At 43.6% G+C, this 22,211-nt stretch overlaps 1 protein-coding gene across 3 annotated transcripts; it reads right to left on the minus strand.

Moving 5' to 3' along the window:
• Nucleotides 1-76: 76 nt before the first annotated feature.
• NPM2 (nucleophosmin/nucleoplasmin 2) lies at nucleotides 77-21,423 on the minus strand. Of its 3 annotated transcripts, XM_077868930.1 has the most exons (8): nucleotides 21,296-21,421; nucleotides 21,106-21,191; nucleotides 20,828-20,953; nucleotides 2,695-2,788; nucleotides 1,526-1,719; nucleotides 1,315-1,349; nucleotides 414-447; nucleotides 77-329 (listed from the first exon to the last, which is right to left on the minus strand). In XM_077868930.1, the coding sequence occupies exons 1-8, from the start codon at nucleotides 21,351-21,353 to the stop codon at nucleotides 285-287; spliced, it is 672 nt and encodes a 223-aa protein (XP_077725056.1). In that variant the 5' UTR covers nucleotides 21,354-21,421; the 3' UTR covers nucleotides 77-284. The 3 variants fall into 3 exon arrangements, with proteins under 3 accessions (XP_077725056.1, XP_077725055.1, XP_077725054.1); XM_077868929.1 differs by lacking the exon at nucleotides 1,315-1,349 and having other exon boundaries at nucleotides 21,296-21,418; XM_077868928.1 differs by lacking the exons at nucleotides 77-329; nucleotides 414-447 and having other exon boundaries at nucleotides 454-1,349; nucleotides 1,526-1,716; nucleotides 21,296-21,423.
• Between the last annotated feature and the right edge of the window lie 788 nt (nucleotides 21,424-22,211).

A 22,211-nucleotide genomic window follows, 5' to 3' on the forward strand; every position in this document is an offset into this window, starting at 1 on the left:
CTCTACCGGGAACGCGGGCTCGCTGCAGCCAGACTGCACGAGGGCCGGCCCCTGGGAACAGATGGCAGAAACAAGGTCCTGGCAAAGCAAACTTTATTAATGGCCCTGAGGTTGGAGCTCCCGGTCCCGCTGAACACTTGAGAGTTGGGGCGAGGGCCTCTCGTGTTGGCCTCAGCAGCTCCATCCCATTCAGACTCAGGTGGAGAGAGGCTGGGTGGGGGAGACCTGGGGTCACAGCTAGCCAGCTCGCCCTGGGTCGCTGCAGCCAGGCCACTCCTGGCTCCTCATTTCTTGGATCCTGGCTTTTTAGGTTTGAGTGTGGGTTTGGCCTATGGATAGAAAGGAGGGCGCCAGTGTCCCACTCTCCCTTCCCCCTGGGCCCCAGGACCAGGCCCCCTTCTTCTGATACTCACCTTTTTCACAGGACTCTGGTCTTTAAGCCTGGGTCTGGAAGGGGGTGGGGTGGGGCAGGGACAGGGGATGAGGGTGAGAAAGAGAGAGAGCTCAGCCGGACCCCAGTAGCCCAGACCCTCCTAATGCTCATGCTGAGAGCAGGGGGTTGTGGCCTGGGGAGCTGGAAGCTGCAGAATTCACCTCCCCACCTGTCACCTGCCCGGGACCGCTCTCTGTTTTAATTAATTAATTAATTAATTAATTTCACTCTTTGTTTTAAACAAGATGTCCTTTTCTTCTCAGGCTTCCATCTGCTTTCTTTTACTGATCACAAATAAGTCTTTTTCATGGCAAAAGTAATGTTTAACTACATTGCACAAAATACAGCAAATGGGGATTAAATTACTTATTTTCTCTACTTCCTACCAGTTCTAACATTTTGGTGTGTTTCCTTTGAGGGCTTTTTGTTTTGTTTTCTTCTAAAAACATGTGAAGCAACATGAAAATGACTTAAGATCCTGTTTTTTAAAAAATTCTATAAGCACTTTCCAGGATGCCATGTTCTCATAGGCATTATGTCCCATTCCATTGGGAACATGTGACATGGCTCCATCAACTACTATATTGGTAGATATTTAGAATACTTCCATTTTTCACCATTACTTGAATAATGCAGTGATAAGTTTCTTAGTGCATATCATTTTACCCCTATTTTGGACGGCATCCTTCGGAAGGAAGTGCCATAAGTGGAATTAGGGCAGAAGGTAAGAATATTTTAATGCTTTTCAAAAAAGGTCATGCCAGCCAGCAGTGGAAGCACACCTGGGCACTCATACCCGTGTGCACACACGCCAGGCTCTTTGTAGCCCCATACACCCCCGCTACAAGGTGTCGGCCAAGTTAGTAGATGGAAAGAGTTACCTCACTGCCTCCTCTTCTTTTTCCATCCTTTTTTTCTGGGAACCAAACACAAGCGTTATTGGGAGGGTTAGAGGGTCAGGGGGTTAGGGTGGGCCCAGGGCTGAGCAGACGCCCCTGGCCGGTCCTGTCCAGGCTTCACACACTCAGGCACACTCCACTCGGCAGGGCTGGCCCAGGTTTCTGAGGAGCCTCTGGGGGTCCCTTCCCTCACCTTGGCAACACTTGTCTGCTTCTGGGACGCCAGCCTCTTGACTTGTTTAACAGGGGTCTCCTCTAGGGACACATCTACATCATCGTCGTCATCGTCGTCATCATCAACCTCATCACTGTGACTTTCCTCCTCCTCTTCCTCCTCCTCCTCGGGGTCTTCCTCCACTTCCTCCCAGGATACGTCTGCAGTGTTTACTGGCATGGAAAGGGGGCAGGGCCGTGGAGCTACAGCTCTCTGCCTAGCTCCTGGTCCGCCCTGGGTCTTGCTCTCAGAGCTGCCCCAGGGAAGCCAGCACCTGCCGCCTCCTATGGACCCTTTCTGACTTCTCTGCCAAAATGAAGGGTAAGGGGGTTGAGGGGCCCAGAACCCCAGAAAGCTTGGGGGTGTGCAGACGAAGGTAGGGGAAGTGGCCAGCTGCGGCTCTGGCTGGGAAGGAGTCAGGATGGTGAGGGCGGATGGGATGTGCCAGCAAAGGGAGGAACCCAAAACAGTAGCCAAGGAATTCAGATCTCATCCAAAGGGAAGTAGAGCCTGCCAGGGTTTTGGGATAGGACAGTACTCTGATGAAAGAGGCGCAATTGGACAGAGAAGGGTATGAAAGAGTCAATAGCACAGTGGTTTGTTGGGAGCCATATTACTCCTCCAGCTTCATGCTTCATGGCAGCTAACATTTTTTTAAAAAGATTTTATTTATTTATTCATGAGAGACACACAGAGAGAGGTAGAGACACAGGCAGAGGGAGAAGCAGGCTCCCTGCGGGAAGCCCAACACCTTGGGATCACAACCCAAGCCAAAGGCAGACGGTCACCACTGAGCCACCCAGGTAGGTGCCCCTCACAGCAGCTAACATTCTAAGTGCGGGCTAGTACTAGGCATCATGCAAACTGCTTTTTCCTGAATATCCTATTTATTCCTCACAACTGTTCTTTGAAGATGAAACCAAGTATAGCCCTGCCCCCGTGTTACAGGCAAGGGGACTGCAGCCCATAGAAGCAGGAAGGTAAAGGAGGACTTCCAGTCCAGACTACTGGCAATCATATTGCCTTTGGGGATTTTTACTAATGATTCAAGAATCTCTCTAGTTCTAGGGTACCTGTTCTGTTCCCTCCTTGGCCCTGTGCTAGGCATTGTACTCTGAGACCTTCCCCGGGTCCAAGGTCCCACTTACTGTAACATTCCTGGCCACTGAGGAACACAGGTCCAGAGCCAGCCCGGAGCTGGAAAGTAACTGGAAGAGAAAGCTCCAATCCCATCATGACAACCTGCAGGGGGAGGGAAGAAGGGAGGGACAAGGACAGAGAAGAGAAGATGGACTCACTCAGCCCCGGCAGCTGCAGGGAGGGGAGGGGGGGCAGGTCTCTGGCGGAAACACTCAGAATGTATTCCCAAACCCCGAGTACACACACTGTACAGGTTCTCTGGACCACTGAGGTTATCCCTGGCCCTTCCTGTCGAGGTGGATCCTGTCGGAGAATAATGTGAATCTGATAACCCCGTTATTATAGATCACAGGCGGGCTTCCAAGCTGAGGCGCAGCTGTTAGTGAGGTCTGATTGCCACAGACTGAATTGTGTCCCCAGGTTCTTAGATGAAGCCCTAACCTCCAGCCTGAGGATATCTGGAGCTGGGGCCTTTGAGAGGTAATTAGGATTTGATGAGGTCATGAGAGCTGGGCCCTCATGATGGGATTAGTGCCCTTGTAAAGACCAGAGAGTTCCCTGTGTCTCTCTGCCAAGTGAGAAGAGATAGAGCCGCCAGCCAGCTGCAAAATCTAACCATGCTGGCGCTCTGGTCTCAGACTTCCGGCCTCCAGAACTGTGACAAAATAAATGTTTTTTTATTGTTTGTTGTTTAAGCCACTTAGTCTATGGTATTTTGTTACAGCAACCAACCTGAATAAGACACCTAACAAATGAGAAAAGCAGACACAAAGTGATATGAACAGTACGAGTAGTGCATGGATATACATACAAATAAAGTTAGACTTCTATTAAGTGTGGACCATAATTTTCAGTGGATGGTACGATATTTCTTTTCTTTATACTTCTCCAAACTTTCCAAATGTCCTAGAGTATCAATGATGATACTCCTATTTATTGACTTCCTACTGTGTACCAGGCCCAATGCTAAGCACCTACCTTATTCACCTAACCCTTCATAGCAATCCTGCAATGGAGGTGCCATGACTTTACAGAGGAGGGAGCTGAAGCTTAGGGAGATTAATTTAGAATTTTGGGCTCATACAGGAAGGAGATAAACGAGAATTGAAACTGCAGCCATCAACACTTAGAGATGCTGGATAGAATGCACTCCAATGTGTTTATTGCATGGCTGACAAGTAAGACAGAGGAAAGTGGTCCCATGATCCAGGAAGTAGGGCACCATGCACTAGGCCTGTTGCTGTAGCAGCTGGGAGGAAATGCCCCTGAAAACAGCTCTGGCCTGGAGTTTAGACACACTCTCAGAGACAGGGGGCAGGGCCCGGGCTCAAGAGAGGAGCACTGTCAGGAGCTGTTGTGTGGAAGCTAGGACCCTCCAAGGGTTGCACCTCACTTAAAAGCTCCATGTTCAGGGTAAGGGTAGGGAGCCAGAGAATTCCAAAGCAACCTACTAGGCATCCCCACCCCCCACCCCAATGAAGGAAGGTAGCAAAGAAATGCAAGGGTGATAAAAGAAGAGAAACTAAACCTGCGAGAACTTAAAAGCCCATGGCTGTACCTCTCACACAAAGTTTGAATTCACTTGGTGAGGACTACCCAGTCAAGAAGCTGGTCTAAAATCCCAAGCTAAAAAAAAAAAAAATCCCAAGCTGATGATGACATTCCTGGGGCCAAGGACAGACACCGACATGAAACTATTTTCTTGGGGCACTGTCAATTATCTTCCCATGGTATTCTTTCAGGGTAAAAAAACAAGACCCTGAAGACAACTCCCCATCTAAAATGACAAGACACAATCCTGCTAGAGTGAGCAGAAGGGACAAAAATGACCCCAGACCAGCACAAGCAAGAACGTGAGGTAAAAGGAATAACAGCCTGAACAATTATGAAATCAGGCTGATGAAAATCAAATAAACAAAAGTAGGAATCAGAACCATAAGAATAGGTAGTTTGAGAAATAAAAAGAACCAAATGCAGCTTCTAGACTGAACAGATGGTTAGAAAGCTGAATAAACCAGCTAAAGCAAAGGCCAGGGAATTGGGATCACGCTTTGAAGAAGCTGCCCAGTATGCAGCCCAGAAGACAGATGGACAAAATATGGGAGAGAAGCTGAGAGGTATGGAGGACAGAATGAGCAGATCCAACATGCATCTAGTCACAGCAAGGGATGAGAAACAATGGAGTCAATATTCAAAGTGATAACCAAGAGCTTCTGGAAACAATCAAGGACACAGATTCTCATGTCCAGGAAACCTAAGTCCTGAACAGATGAATAAAAATAAATGTACACCTGAACATCCCATTGTGAAATGGAGGGTAGCAAAAACAAAGAGTTAATCTTTTTTTTTTTTTTTTAGATTTTTAAATTTATTCAGAGAGAGAGAGAGAGACAGAGATACAGAGAGACAGAGAGAGAGGCAGAGACACAGGCAGAGGGAGAAGCAGGCTCATGCAGGGAGCCGTGGGACTCGATGCCGGGTCTCTAGTATCACACCCCAGGCTGCAGCGGCGGCAAAGCGCTGCACCACCCAGGCTGCCCACAAAGAGTTAATCTTAAAATAACTTAAAATCTGTCTTTGGGAAAGACAGATTTCCCAAAAAGGGACAATAACCAGATGACAGAGGGTTTCCACAGCAATATCAGAAGCTAGAAGAATAGAATCATCAAAGTTCTGAGGGAAACTACCTCTGTACGTGGAATTATCATAGCCAAACTAACCATGAAGGAATGAGGGTAAAATAAAGATATTTCCAGGCAAAGCCCAAAAAAGTTCACTCCTCCCAGACCTACTCAATGGAGTCTCAAAAAGATGACAATTACACAGCCACTCTGGAAAACAGTATGGAGTTTCCTCAAAAAGTTAAAAATAGAACTATCCTATGACCCAGCAATTACTCTACTAAGTATTTATCCAAAGGATACAAATATACGATTTGAAGGGGCAGTTGCACCCCAATGTTTAGAGCAACAATGTCCACAATGGCCAAATGATGGAAAGAGCCCAGATGTCCATCGACAGACAGATGAATGGATAAAGATATTTATACACACACACACACACACACACGAATATTACTCAGTCCTCAAAAACAATGGAAGCTTGCTATTTGCAATGATGTGGATGGAACTAGAGTGAAATAAGACAGAGAAAGACAAATACAATATGATTTCACTCATGTGGAATTTAAGAAACAAAACAGGTGAACATAGAGAAAGGGAAGGAAAAATAAATTAAGATAAAACAGAGAGAGAGGCAAACTATAAGAGAATCTTAACTCTAGGGAACAGACTGAGAGTTGCTGGAGGGGAGGTGTGTGTGGGGGATGGGTAACTAGGTGATGGGCAGGGGCACAGGATGTGATGGTGAAGGAGGGCACTAGGTGAAGGAGGGCACAGGATGTGATGAGCACTGAGTGTTGTATGCAACTGAAGAATTACTAAATTTTACCTCTGAAACTAATAATACACTATATGTTAACTAAACTGAATTTAAATAAAGTTTTTCTAAAAAGAGGACAATTACATGGAGAGAAAAGAAATGGATACAAGCAGCAGTGATGAGCAAGCACCTTGGTCAACAAAGAAAAAGTAAGCATTACTGTGAAATAAAATCATTCTAGTTAATGACAAGTATGGAGTGGGTTTAAAACAAGCTGAAGCTGGGGCAGCCCCGGTGGCACAGCGGTTTAGCGCCGCCTACAGCCCGGTCCTGGAGGTCTGGGATCAAGTCCCACGTCGGGTTCCCTGCATGGAGCCTGCTTCTCCCTCTGCCTGTGTCTCTGCCTCTCTCTGTGTCTCAATAAATAAATAAAATCTTAAAAAAAGAAAAGAAAAACAAGCTGAAGCTAAGACATTTCATGATAACAACATATAAGTTAAGAAGAGGGTAACTGGAAAATCTCCCTGGATTATTTGGGGGGCAAGAATAAAATATTAATTTTAGACTGATCATGCATGATTGTTAAAAAATTAAGGAGAACCAATAAAAATCAGAAGGAGATTCAACAGCTTCCAAACTAGTAGAGTAGGGGAAAAGAAACCTTTACCTACTAAAAGAAAAAGGAGAAAAAAGAAAAACAATACATGAAAAAGCAAGGAATGTAGAAGCACAAAGTACAGGTTACAAACAAATCCAAGTATATTAGTATCACAGTAAACATAAGCAGACTATATTGGCCAGATGGATTAAAACAAAACATAGCTACTTACTGCTTATAAGATACATACCTAAAATATAAGCACACAGAAATGTTGAAGAAAAGATATGAAAGCATATGTACCAGGTGTGGCAGAAACTTCTCATGGCTTATCCAATATCTATTCTTTCCTTTTTCCATAATAACTATGCCCTGATATTATTCAAATACTGCACCCATGAAGACTGCATCCCGGTTTCCTGTACTGGGGGATACACAGTTGGCTGTGGCTGTGTTATTAATTTCTGGACCAATGAGTTGTAGGCAGAATTTGGTGGGTGGTGCTTGTGTGAAGACTCTAGAAGAGGGAGACAGAGAACCTAGTAAAGTCCCTTTGGTCTCCCCCTGTTTCTTCTTGCTGATTACTCTAAATGCAAAAGTGAGAGCTGGAGCTACAGCAGCCTTCTCGGACTTTAGGACAATCTTGAGGATGGAAGTTTTGAACCAAGAAGAGAAAGAGAAGACCAAGTCTTTGGTGACCATGGAGCCAGCTTACCGGCCTTGTACTTTATCTCTGTATATCTTCTATCCAAGACAGAAATGAATCCTGAATGTTTTTGAGTCCCTGTAGTTGGGTCTCTGTGATTGCAAGCATACCTATTTAAAACAAAAATGAAGCTAGTTGTACCATCTGGTGTGGGATGCTGGAAATGGAGGAGGCTGTGTATGCGTGGGGGTAGGTGGCATATGGGAACTCTTTGTATGTACCTTCATCTCAACTTTATTGTATACCTAAAACTGCTAAGGAAAAAACAGAGTCCTTACAAAAATGAAGTTAGTTGTATTCGTTAGGATTAGGTTTGGTAACAAGCAGCAGAAAACTCAATACCAGGGGCTTATACAACATAGAAGCTCGTTTCCTTGTCACATAAACTAAATCTGGAGATAAATGGTCAGCTGTGGGTATACTGCTCTTCAATCACCAGGGATCCAGGCTCTTTGTATTGTGTTACTCCACCATCTTTTTTTAAAAAAAATTTAATTTTATTTATGATAGACAGAGAGAGAGAGAGAGAAGCAGAGACACAGGAGGAGGGAGAAGCAGGCTCCATGCCGGGAGACTGATGTGGGACTCGATCCCGGGACTCCAGGATCGCGCCCTGGGCCAAAGGCAGGCGCTAAACCGCTGCGCCACCCAGGGATCCCCCTCCACCATCTTTAATACATGGCCTTCCACCTTCTGGGCCAGGATGGCTGCAAACATTGTACCCATCACATCCATATTCCAGCTAGCAGCAAGGAGGAAAGGATAAAAATGATCACAAGATCTCTCTTTAAGGCATGCCTGGATGGCTCAGTGGTTGCGCATCTGCCTTTGACTCAGGGCATGATCCCAGGGTCTGGGATTGAGTCCCACATCAGGTTCCTGCAGACAGCCTGCTTCTCCCTCTGCCTGTATGTCTGCCTCTCTCTCTGTCTCTCATGAATAAATAAATAAAATCTTTAAAAATAAAAACTCTCTTTAAGGATACTTTACCACTTCTGCTTACATTCCACTGGCCAGACCTTCATGGCCATGCCTTATTCTCAGTAGCCTGTGGCCCGCTAAAAGTCATGAATTCCATTACTAAAGAATAGAGGAAAATGAATATTAAGAGAAAACTGGAAAACTAATAACAGATGATGTAAGCTCTAATCCACTAAGCATTTCAGGAACAAAGAACTAATGTTAGTTTATCAAAAAGATAATTGTGTAAATCATATGCACCAACGACATAGTCTAACGTAAGAATATAGCTGCAGTATCAAGACTACAGTATTGGAAGGAGAGACACAAAGATCAATAAAACAGAATACCTAGAAATAGATCCACACAAACGTGAGCAACCGATTTTTGATGCAGGTGCACAATTAGTTAAAGGGAGGGAGGACAGCTTGTTCAACAAATGGTGCCAGAGCAACTGGATGTCCAGAGGCAAAGAAGTGAAATCTGACCTAAACCTCACAACTTACACAACAATTAACTCTAAACAGATCATGGATTTATTTTTTTTAAGACTTTTAAAAATTTATTCATCCATGAGAGACACAGAGAGAGAGGGGCAAAGACACAGGCAGAGGGAGAAGCAGGCTCCATGCAGGGAGCCCAACGTGGGACTCGATCCCGGGTCTCCAGGATCACGCCCTGGGCTGAAGGCAGCGCTAACCGCTTAACCATCTGGGCTGCCCCAGATCACGGATTTAAATGTAAAACATAAAACAATAAGACTTCTGGACAGAAAAAAAAAAAACAAAAAACATAGAAAATCTTTGTGGTCCTGGAACGGTCAAAGAGTTCTTAGGCTTAAAACCAAAAATCATAAAAGGAAAACTGATAAGATGGGCCTCATCAAAATTAAAATTTTTTGTTCCATAAAGGTTCATTGGAAAAGGATAAGAAGACAAGGAACTGACTGGAGAGAAAATATTTACAAACCATAGGTTTGACAAATGACTAGTGTTTAGAATCTATAAAGAATTAGCAAAACCCAACAGGCACAAAACAACCCAAGTAAAAAACAGGCAAAAGACATAAACAGACATTTTACTGACTACACAGATGGCAAATAGACACATGACAAGATGATCGGCATCATTGGCCACTAGGGAAATGAAACTTAAAGGCACTATGAGATGTCACTGCGCACATTTTAGAATGGCTAAAAACCAAATAGTGACAGCATTAAAGGTTGGTGAGGATGCAGAAAAAGGCAATCACTCATGCATTACTGGTAGAAATGTAAAATGGTACAGCCACTTTAGAAAACAGTTGGGCATTTTAAAAAGAAAGCATGAAACCACCATATGACCCAGCAATTGTACTCCTGGGAATTTATCCCAGAGAAAGGAAAACTTATGCTTATATAAAATTTTCTACACAAATGTTTATAGCAGCTTTTTTCATAACAGCCCCAGAGTAGAATCAGCTCAGTTTTCCCAGGGATGAATGGTTGAACTGTGGTACAGTGATAACATGGAATAAGACTTAGCAATAAAAAGAATACACATGGGATCCCTGGGTGGCGCAGCGGTTTGGCGCCTGCCTTTGGCCCAGGGCGTGATCCTGGAGACCTGAGATCGAATCCCACGTCGGGCTCCCGGTGCATGGAGCCTGCTTCTTCCTCTGCCTGTGTCTCTGCCTCCTTCTCTTTCTGTATCTCTCATGAATAAATAAATTAAAAAAAAAAAAGAATACACAGGATGCCTGGGTGGCTCAGTTGGTTAAGGCTCTGCCTTTGGCTTGGGTGATGATCCCAGGGTCCAGGGATCAAGTCCCGCATCTGGCTCCCTGCTCAGCTGGGAGTTTGCTTCTCCCTCTACCCCCCTCCCCTACTCATGCTCTCTTTCAAAAATAAATAAATAAATAAATAAATAAATAAATAAATAAATAAGATCCTAAAAAAAAAAAAAAAAGAATATACACAACAATTTGGATGAAACTCCAGATTACACTGGAAAAAAAAAAAAGCCTGTTCCAAAAAAGTTCCATATGTATGATACTATTTCTAGAACAAAGTTTCAGAACAAAGTTACTATTTCTAGATGGTAGTTGCCAGGGGTTAGGGATAGAACAGGACCCAGAAGGGAGGTGGGTGTGGTTATAAAAGGGAGATATGAGGGATCTCTGTTGTTTCCCACAGTGGTGCTAAATATATGAATTTAGGTGATGAAATTGTATTGAACAAGATGGCCTGATTGTATCAATGTCAATATCCTCGTTTTTGATGCTATATTACATTGAATGTCATATACTGCAACAATGTTACAGTTTTACAAAATGTTACTTGGGGAAAACTGGGCAAATATACAGGGATCTATTTCTTTCTTTTTTTTTTTTTTTTAAAGATTGTATTTATTTATTCGTGAGAGGCACTGAGAAAGAGGCAGAAACATAGGCAGAGGGTAGAAGCAGGCTCCAGGCAAGGAGCCCGATGTGGGACTCAATCCTGGGATTCCGGGACCATGCCCTGAGCCGAAGGCAGGCACTCAACCACTGAGCCATCCAGGCATCCCTCTCTCTATTATTTCTTACAGCTATATGTAAATCTACAATTATTGAAAAAATTTTTCAATTGAAAAATAAACACAAAGTAAACAATAAAATTATAAGGGGAATCCACTGAAAATCCACAATCACAATAGGGAATTTTAACACATTTATTTTGGAAGTTGATAGATTAGGGAGACAAAATATGTAGGTCTGAACACAATAAGCTGTAATTGGACTCTCCAATGGAGAGAAGTGGAGAACAGAAAAAAAAATGTTTGCATAAATAATGGCCAAAAATTTCCAAATTTGATGAAAACAATGAACCTCAAGGCATTTTATAAATTGCTCAAAACCAGTGTTAAGGATAAAATCTTAATGCAGCCAGAGGGGGAAAAAGGACATTACATACAGAGGAATGAAGACAAGGATACTAGTAGACTTCTCCAAATTAAGCAAGCTAGAAGGTAATGGAGCAATGTTCTTAAGTGTTGAAGAGAAAAAAAGTCAACCTAGAGTTCTACACAAAGGAATGAAGAGTAGCAGAAATGGTAAATATAACAACATTTTATTCTAATTTCTATTCTCTTTAGAATATAGACTATTAGAGGCACCTGGGTGGCTCAGTCAGAAGAGTCTGTGACTCTTGATCTCAGGGTCGTGATTTCAAGCCTCATGTTGAGTGTAAAGGTTATTAAAATAAATAAAACTTAAGGGGCATCTGGGTGGCTCAGTCAGTTAAACATTTTACTCTTGATCTTAGCTCATGTCTTGACCTCAAGATCGTGAGTAAAATATTAACACAGGATTGAATATTTTCCAGACCACAATGAGACAAACTAGAAATCAATAAAAGAATCTTTAAAGATTCCTATTTGGCAATTTAAAAGCATACATATTTCTAAACACCCCAGCGGCTAAAGAAGAAAACTATGAAATAATTTAAATGAAATGAAAATGAAAACTGTACTTATCAACATTTGTGGGATGAAGTCAGAAAGGTGCTTAGAAGGAAATCAGAGCATGAAATGGTTGTACCAGAAAAAGAATAAAGGCCTAAAAAAAAAAAAATCAATAATGTAAGATTCTGCCTTGAAAAACTAGAAAAAGAGGAAATTAAAACCCAAATCGGGGGTACTGGGTGGCTCAGTGGTTGAGCGCTTGCTCGGGATCATGATCCAGGGGTCCTGGGATCGAGTCCCACATTGGGCTCCCTGTAGGGAGACTGCTTCTCCCTCTGCCTATGTCTTTGCCTCTCTCTGTCTCTCATGAATAAATAAATAAAATCTTAAATAAAACCCAGAAGGGGATCCCTGGGTGGCGCAGCGGTTTAGTGCCTGCCTTTGGCCCAGGGCATGATCCTGGAGACCCGGGATTGAGTCCCGCATCGGGCTTCCTGCATGGAGCCTGCTTCTCCCTCTGCCTGTGTCTCTGCTTCTGTGTGTCTCTAATGAATAAATAAATAAAATCTTTAAAAAAACCCAGATATAAGAAAGGAAAGAACAGAGATCAATAAAATACAAAAGTGAATAAACAATAAAGAAAAGGTGAGATTGAAAGCAGGTTCCTGAAAAGATGGATAAATATATTAAACCTGTAAGCAGACTGTACAATGAAAAGGGAGAGAAGGCACAAATTACTAATATTTAAAACAAAAGAATAGAGTCTACTACGAACTTTACGGAAGAGGAAGGGAATATTATGGACAACTATGCCAATGAATTTGACAGCTTGGACAAAATGGAAAATTTGCTTGAAAGACATAAAGCTCTCTTAAGAAAAAAAAAAAAAACCAAATTGTCTAGCTCTAGTAAAGAAATTTAACTTGTAGTTTTAACCAGCTTGCTTCACATGAGTTCTACCAAAACATTTAAGAAAAAAATAATACCAAAGTTACATGAATGGTTTAAGAAAACAGAAGAGGGGGACGCCTGGGTGGCTTAGCAGTTGAGTGTCTCTGCCTTCGACTCAGGGCATGATCCCGGGATCCAGGATCGAGTCCCATATCAGGCTCCTTGTGGGGAGCCTGCTTCTCCTTCCACCTATGTCTCTGCCCCTGTGTGTCTCTCATGAATAAATAAATAAAATCTTTAAAAAAAACAACAGAAGAGGATATCCTCCTTCTCGTTTTATGGGGCCGGTATTCCCTAATACTAAAATCAGACAGAAACAAAAAATGACAAGAAAATTACAGTCCAATGTTGCTCATAAATATAGACACAAATATTTTTTTCAAAGATTTTAAGCAATCTCTAAACCCAACACAGGGCTTGAACTAACAACTCTGAGATCAAGAGTCACATGCTCTACTGACTGAGCCAGCCAGGCACCCCAACACAAATATCTGTAACAAAATATTAGCAAATGGAACTCAGCAATACATAAAACTGTACCTAACTTCTTGGGATAAATCTCATTCGGTCATGATGTATTATCTTTTTACTTACCGATAGATTGTGAGTGCAAGCCCCATGTTAGGCATAGAGCATACTTAAAATAAAAAAAAAAACTAAACTAAAATGAAAATAAATAAAAATTGAAAAATCAATACATGTAATTTGCCACATAACAGGGTAAAGGAAAAAAATAACCTCAATAGATGTAGAAAAGAATTCTTGGACAAAACTTGACATCCATTCATGATAAAATAGCTCAGGGAATTAGAATTAGAAGGCAACATCCTCATCCTCATATAGGACATCTATAAAAATCCTTCATCTGTCTTAATGGTAAAAGGCTGGAAGAAGGCAAGGATAGACCTGCTGTTACCACTTTTATTCAACATTATACTCGAAGTCCTCATCAGTGAGGGAAGGCAAGAAAAAGAAATGCAGGAAGTTAAACTGACTTTATTTACAGATGACATGAATAAATCCATAACAAATTCTAAAGAATCAACAAAAAGCTGCTAGGACTTATATGCAAGTTTAGCAAGGTCAGATAAGACAAAAAACAATTATATAACTATACTATTCCTGAACAATGATAAAATGAAAAATTAAAATGTCATTTGGGTACTTCCTTTTTTTAAAAAAAGGTTTTATTTATTCATTTTTAAACGTTTAAAAAATTTATTTGAGAGAGAACAAGCAACGATGTGAGCACTATTGGAGGGGAAGGGGTAGGGGCAGAGGGAGAGGGAGAAACTGACTCACTGCTGAACAGGGAGCCCAACCCAGGGCTTGATCCCAGGATCCTGAGACCAAGACCTGAGCCGAAGTCAGATGCTTAACTGAGCCAACCAGTCAGCCGACCATTTGTATACTTTATACTATATACAAAAACAACTCAAAATGGCCCAGAGACTTAATGATAAGAATTAAAACTATAAAACTCCCCGAAGAAAATATTGAATCAAATTTTCATGACCCTTGATTAGGTGACAGTTTCTTAGATTCAACACCAGAAGTACAGGCAACAAAACATATAGATAGAACTATATCAAAATTAAAAACTTTTGTGCTTCAAGTGACATCATCAAGAAAGTGAGAAGACAACTCAGAAAATGGGAGAAAATATTTGTAAATCGTCTGATAAGAGGCTTGTATGGAGAGTATATAAAAAAACTATGATTTAAAGACCAATATTAAAATATCAAACTCAAACACAATTAAAAAAAATGAATAAACCCCTAAGGAGACAATACTCTGAAAAAGATACACAAATGACCAATCAAAAGAGTCATTAGGCAAAGCAAATCAAAACCACATTGGGGGCACCTGGGTGCTGCAGTTGGTTAAGTGTTTGACTCTCGATTTCAGCTCAGGTCATGATCTGGGGTCCTGGGATCCAGCCCTGCATCAGGCTCCCTGCTCAGGGTGGAGTCTGCTTGTCCTTCTCCCTCTGGTCCTCCCCCTGCTCTCTCTCTCTCTCTCTCTCTCTCAAATAAATAAATAAACAAATAAATAAATAAATAAATAATTATCTTTTAAAAAAATTAACCACATTGAACTGCCAGTTCACACCCAATAAAACGACTAATCAAAATTACAGACAATAACAAGTATTTAAAGGATGTGGGAAAATCGGAATCCTCACACACTGTTAGGATTGTAAAATGGTGAGACTGCTTTGGAAAACAATCTGGCAGTTGCTCAAAATGTTATATACGGAAAGCTACCATGTGACCTAATAATTGTACTCCCAGGTACATGATCAAGAGCAATGAAAACATAGGTTATACAGAAATTTGTGCATGAATGTTCACAACAGCATTCATAATAGCCAAAAGGTAGAAATAAAACAAATGTCCATCAACTGCTGAGTGGATAAATGAAATGTGGCTCATACAATGGATATCACTTGGCAATAAGAAGAAAGTACTGTTGTGTGCTATAGCATAGATGAATCTTAAAAACATTATGCTATGTGAAAGAAGCAGTCACAAAAGACCATATGTTTTATGATTCCATTTATATGAACTGCTCAGAACAGGCCAATCTAGAGGGACAGAAAACAGATTAATGGTGGCCTAGTGCTGCAGGGGTAGGGGGTAGGGAGTGACTGCTAGTAGGTATGGGGTTACTTTTTGGGGTGACAAGAACGTTCTAAACTTAGATTGTGATGGTTACACCACCCTTAATTTACTAAAAACTATCTGATTGTCGACCTTCACAGGTGAAGCTTATGGCACATGAATTATCTTTCAATAAATGCATTAATGCTGTCTTCAATAGCACCCCAAATGTTGGGGTGATTTTACAAAGTATGTACATGACCAGTTCCCTGAAATCTACAAAATAATAGGAAAGTTAAAGACATACCTTAGAATGAAAAGTAAAAGACATAAATAGAGAAACATATGTTCAGTTATTAGTGACTCAAAAATGCTAAGATGCCAATTCCTCTCAAAGGAGTCCATAGACTCAATACAACCTCATTCAAAATCTCAACAGACTGACTTGTAAAGAAAACCTACTTTGAAATTTCTATGGAAATGCTCAGGACCTAGCATTGCCAACACAATTTTGGAAAAGAACTACAAAGTTGGAAGACTCACACTAATTTTAAGACTTACTATAAAACTACAATAATTAAGTCACTCTGTTATAAGAGTAAAGGCAAAAAGTAAACCAGTGGAACAGAATATAGAAATATATGCATACATAGGCGGGCAACTGATTTGTACCAAAATCCCAACAAAATTGTACAGTGAAAGGACAGTCTTTAAAAAAAAAAAATGTGGTGCTAAAGCACTGGATATCGACTTGCTAAACTTGTTTCTCTATCCTTACTTTAGATCAGGCAAAAAATATTATCTTGAAATGGATCATTGGGGGCACCTGGGTGGCTCAGTGGTTGAGCTTGGCTCAGGTCGTGATCCTGGAGTCCTGGGATCAAGTCCCACATTGGGCTCCCAGAGGGGAGCCTGTTTCTCCCTCTGCCTAGGTCTCTGTCTCTCTCTGTCTCTCATGAATAAATAAGTAAAATCAAGAAAGAAAGAAAAGAAAGAAATGGATCATTGACTCTAAGAGTTAAACAATAGTACTCCTAGAAGAAAATTTAGGAAAAAACATTTTTGACCTTAGTTTAGGCAATGATTTCTCAGGACACACACACACACACACACACACGCACACACACACACGAACCATATGAGAAAAAAATTTCAGGGGCTGGGTGACTTAGCCAGTTAAGCCTTTCTTTGCCTTTGGCTCAGGTCATGATCTCAGGGTCCTGGGATCCAGCCCCACAGCAGGCTCCCTGCTCAGTACAGAGTCTGCTTCTCCCTCTCCCCACTCATGCACTTGCACAGGTGCACACTCGCTCTCTCTCTTAAAATCTTTTTTTTTTTTGGAAAAGATTTTATTTATTCATGAGAGACACAGAGAGAGAGGCAGAAACATAGATAGAGGGAGAAGCATGTGCCCTGTGGGGAGCCCGATGTGGGACTTGATCCCAGGACCCCAGGATCATGACGTGAGTCAAAGGCAGACGCTCAACCACTGAGCCCCCCCAGATGTCCCTAAATAAAATCTTTTAAAAAAAAGAGGAAAAAAATGTTAAATTAGACTTCATAAAAATTAAAAACTTGTGGCCCTCAAAAAAATGATTATGAAATGCAAAAGCAAGCCATGTACTAGGAGAAAATATATGAAATAAATACATTTTTAAAGATTTTATTTGAGAGAGAGAAGAGAGCACAAGTGGGGGAAGGGATAGAGGGAGAAGACGACTCCCTGGGGCTCAATCCCAGGACTCTGAGATCCTGACCTGAGCTGAAGGCAGATCCTTAACTGACTAAGCCACTCAGCCGCCCCTGAAATAGTTTTGATAAAAGACTTGTATCCAAAGTATATAAAGAACTTCCACAGCTTAATAAGAATAACTCAATTTTAAAATGAGAAATATATCTAAACAGGCTTTTTGCAAAAGAGGGTTTTTTTAGTCAAAAAACCCCTAAGAAGTAATGTAAATAATAACCACAATGAGATGCCAATACACACACACACACACACACACACACACACACACAGGAATGGCTAAAATTAAGACTGACAATGCAAAGTGTTGGTAAGGATGTGAAACAACCGGAATTTTCATACGTTGCTGGTAGGAATGCAAAATGGTATAGTAATTTGGAAAATAGCTTGGCAGTTTTGTATAAAGTCGAACATATGCAAGAGGATGGGAAGGCGGAATAAAGTTTAATATAGGCTGACTGTATGATCCTGTAATTCTACTGCTAGGTATTTACTCAATTCAGAGGAATGAAATTAACTCAATTTCAGAGGAATGAAAACATACATATGTGGTTACAAATACACTCAAATGCTCATAGCAGTCTTTATTCATGGTAGTATAAAACTAGAAACTACCCAAATATCCATTAACAAGTGAATGAATAAATCTCGACGTATATATGTATCTGTAGAACAGATTATCACTCAGATATAAAAAAGGAGCATGTGATTCTTTCACCAACAGCATGGATGAAGTTCAAAAGCGTTACGCTAAGTGAAAAAAGCTGGGTACGAGAGACTACGCATTGTGTGATTCCGTTGAAATGAAATTCTAGAAACTATAGAGACAGAAAGTAGTAGATCATTGGTTGCCAGAGACAGTGGAAGGGGGAAAGGGCTGACTGCAAAGAGGCATAAGGAAATTTTTTTGGGGGGGGGGAATGGAAATTTTCTCTACCTTGATTGTCATGGCAGCTACACAATTACATACATCTGTCAAATGCATCAGGGGGTATACTTAGCATTGGTGAATCTTATTATATATAAATTATACCTCAAAAGAGCAGATCCAAGAACTGACTCAAAGAAAGGGAAACATTGAGACCTAAAACTATGAAATGACGATAGTTTAAAATCAAACCAAAAAATAAAAAATAAAATCAAACCAGTCACATATGGTTTGTTCACTTCTGTATTCACTAATTGTATGTTGAGTTTCTCCAATATACCAGACACTATTACATAGGTAGTGTGGCAAAAGCAATAAATAAATAGGCGGTCTTTGCTGTCTTAGAGTTTATATCCTGGCTGGGGAGAAAGACAAGGCACATATGAAGACTGAGCCAGTGACGGGTCCCATGGGGAGGAAAAGTGATTATGGAAGGATAGGAAGAGGGGGTGCTGTCTGTAGTCAGGGAAGACTTCTTCAGTGAGAGGACATATGAATAAAGTTGAACTGAAGTGGGAGGCAAGTGTGTCCTTAGCACGGGAACAGTAAATGCAAGACTCCTAGGAGGGGGTATGTTTGGAATTTCCAAGGCACAGGCAAGGAAGCCAGCGTGGTTTGAACAGGGTTAGGGAGCAGAGAGTAGCAGAGGTTGGAATTGAGAGAGGTTTTTGCGGGCTAGAACATAAATGATCTTGGATTTCATCCTAAGTGAAATGGGAAACCACTGACCTAACTGTTCTAGCAGAGAAGCAACATGGTCTGACTTTTCAAAGGATCCTTCTAGGGGTACCTGGCCGGTTCAGTCCGAAGAATATATAACTCTTGATCTTGAGGTCTTAGTTTGAGCCCCACATTGGGTGTAGAGATCACTTAAATGCTAAAAAACAAAACAAAACAATAAACAATACAGGGATCCTTCTGGCAGCTGTGCATAGAATAGACCAGGGGTTGGGGAAATTTTTTCTGTATTTGATACATATTTAAGGCTTATGAACCATACGGTCTCTGTGGAGATGACTCAGTTCTGCTGTTACCAAGGGAAAATAGCAGGCATAAGAGTGTGGCTGTGTTTCAATAATACTTTATTTACAAAAATAGGCATTGGGCTGGGTTTAATCCTGCAGTTTGTCGAACCCTGGAATAGACAGACTATAAGGAACCAAGGGTTGAGGTAGGTAGACCAGATAGGAGGCCCTGCAATAAAATTGAGCAAGAGGTAATGGTCATCCAGACCAGGGTATAGAAGGGAGGTGGTGAGAGGTGGTCAGACTGGTGTATACTCTCAAGGTAGAGCCAACAGGATTTGCTGGTGATATGCAGTGTTTGAGAAGGAAGTTTTTGTCCTGATTAACTGGAAGAGCAATTATATCCTGGGAGAGGATCAGGTTTGGGGGTGGGGGAAGAGATTATAGATAACAATCAAGAGTTTGGATTTAGATTTGTTAAGTATGGGTTCTCTCCTAGATAGCTATTAAATATATTGAGTTGGACAGAGGATTTGGAGCATGAAAGAGAGTGGCAGAAATAAATACCAGAGTGTTCATTTGCATAAATGGTCTTTAAAACCCTGGCAAGGAATGGTCTAGGGAAATCTCATAGATAGAAGGGAAAAAAGGGTTTGAGGGCAGTTTTACAGATAAACCTCCCGGATTAGGGACAGAGGACATTGGTCTCACATTCACTGTTCCACCACATAGAAGGAGAGAACACTACATCCCCTAGTTCGAGAGGCTAGTATCGCTTGACACTCAAATAAGATAAGTGTGGTTGGCCTATAAACTCCTGAGTATATAAGGTTTTTTTTTAAATATAAGTTTTAATATATTAGCAAAGCAAATGTAGAAATTTATAGTATGATCAAGTAGTGTTTGTCAGGAATGCAAAGTTGGTTGAATAGTATTCTATTAATATAACTTACCACATTAACAGGTTAAAGAAAAAAGAGCTTATGGTGACCTGAATAGAAAAGCATTTGATAACCATTTACGATTAAAATGAAGAAATCCCAGTTTTAAAAGGCAGAGCAGGACTAGGCTTACCAAACATGTGGAGAAACATGGTGGAGAAACATTAGAAGCATTCCTTTCAAAATATACATAGAGTGGCACCTGCGTGGCTCAGTTGGGCAGCAGACTTTTGGTTTCAGCTCAGGTCATGATCTCAGGGTCAGCCCTGCACCAGCTCCAAGTCTGCTTAAGATTTTTTCTTCCTCTCCCTCTGCCCCTCCCCACCATGCTCACACACTCTCAAATAAATAAGCTATAAAAATATACATGATATATATATCAAGATATATATATACACACGATATATATGTGTGTATACACACACACACACACACACACACACACACACACACACACCAAGAATGAAACAAGGACATTTACCGTTATAATCTTACCCGATATTATACTGGAGACCCTAGGCAGCATAGTCAGATTAAAAAAGACACACAAAAATGCCATTAACAATGATGATTTGCAAAGAGAACTCATGATAAATTATTAGAAATAAGAGAGTTTCTGGATGGACAATCAGTATGGAAGTCATCAACAGTGTCCTCTCACCAGCATCAAAAACTTAAAAAAAAAAAAGGTGATTCTGAAGAGCGGTGGACCTGCCCAAGGTCACGCAGCTAGGAAAGGGTGGGCTGGGATGGAAGTGGGGCTCTCTGCCTCCAAACCCAGGGCTCTCGCTCATGGGCTACAGGGCCTCTCTGGCAGCGCTGCCCCCCTGCAGGAGGCCTGCACCCCCTCTCTGGGCCTGCCCATCCGCTCCCCGGGGGTGAGGCCTGAGCAGGTGCCCAGGGCGGGCAGTCTCCCGAAGCCGGCGGGGAGAGGCTCACCATGGGTAGCACGGAGGCCTGGAGCGAGGCGATGGTGATGGGCTTGACCTGTTTGTCGTCCGGGCTGGCCGGGGGCAGGATTTCCACCAGGTTCATCTCTTCTTTGGCTTTCTCCCCCAAGCAAATCTGAGGGCGGTTGAAGACAGGCCCCCTCACCACCGGAGCGGTCTGGTCCCCGAGAGTCCGCCTGCCCCCGCCCCCCGCAGCTGTGCAGGCCCCTCGGGCTGCAGGCGGCCGCCCTTCCCGGGGGCGGGGGGGGGGGGGTGCGCGGCACCCACCGTACAGAGCAACAGCTTCGAGTCCTGCTTGCCCTCCTTCTGGGGTTTGACCGTCCAGGTCCGCTTCTCCTGGTTGAGCTCACAGCCTGAGAAGGGAGAGGAGCGAGGGGGCCGGCTCAGGGGGAGGGGGCTCCCCGGCTCCCCGCCCCGCTCCCCCACCCGGCTCGGGAGCAGCCGGGCCCTCGCTCACCCCAGAGCACGGCTGCGGGCGCCTTCTCGGCAGCGCTGCTGCTGCTGCTGAGGTTCATGGCGCGGGGCGCGGGGGGCGCGGGGGGCGCGCGGGGCGCGGGGGGCGCGGGGGGCGCGGGGGGCGCGGCGGCTGTGCGGGAGGGGCGTCCGCGGTGAGCAGAGCCGGGCCCCCAGCCCCGCTCGCCCCGCATCCCCCCCCGGATCCCGAGCCCCCGGCCGGCGGGAGGCGGGGCGCTGGGCGCCGAGGTCGCCGGGGCTGGAAAGGGGCCGCGTCGGGTCGGCTGTCAGGAGGCCCGCGGGGCGCGGCAGGGGCGCCTCCCAGCCTTAAAGGAGGGGCCCTCCTGCCGCAGTCTGCTCCCCAGCCCTTCCCGCCGGCTGCCCCGCGCACCTGCGGCCGCTGAAGCTCCGCCCCTCCCACCTGCGCGGGGCTCGGCACGGCGGGCTGGGGCCGCCCAGGGAGCTTCGCATTTCTAACGGGTTCGCAGGTGAAGGTGCTGCTGCTGCCCCAGGCCCCGGCTGCGAGCGCCTCGTTCGCGGCCCCTGGGGACTCGCCGAGGCCTGATGGGTGAGGCTGCCCGGCGTGGGTGGCCTGCCCTCTCCCTCCCCCCTAGGTGGGGGCCTTTTCCAAGGCCGGGAGGCCCGGACCCCCAGGGTCACGGTCCCCAGAGAGGAGGAGCCCTGTTCCCGGAGGAGGGTTTCTCCCGGGGCCAGCAAGAGGGCGAATGCGTTTGGTCAGCAGAGGCCGCCGTGGCAGCGGGTGAGGAATACCCCACCCGACACCCTTGAAGGGCAGCTCACAGGGCACAGCGGAGCATTAAATGTTTGCGTGGGGTGGGGGGGTGAGGGGGAGGGGGTTTTCATCTGACCACATCCCCCCTGTCTCCCTCCTGTGACATCTCTGCGAGTCAGAAGAAAAC

This window comes from Canis aureus, chromosome 24 (genome assembly GCF_053574225.1).
Source record: "Canis aureus isolate CA01 chromosome 24, VMU_Caureus_v.1.0, whole genome shotgun sequence".
Taxonomy (NCBI): domain Eukaryota; kingdom Metazoa; phylum Chordata; class Mammalia; order Carnivora; family Canidae; genus Canis; species Canis aureus.

Bases quoted from the DNA above. Each gene is read 5' to 3' on its own strand.
- NPM2 (XM_077868930.1), bottom strand. From the start codon at position 21,353: ATGAACCTCAGCAGCAGCAGCAGCGCTGCCGAGAAGGCGCCCGCAGCC. The intron at 20,954-21,105 runs GTGGGTGCCGCG...AACCGCCCTCAG, and splicing joins CGAAGCTGTTGCTCTGTACG to ATTTGCTTGGGGGAGAAAGC. The intron at 1,350-1,525 runs GTGAGGGAAGGG...TTTGGTTCCCAG, and splicing joins AGCAGACAAGTGTTGCCAAG to AAAAAAAGGATGGAAAAAGA.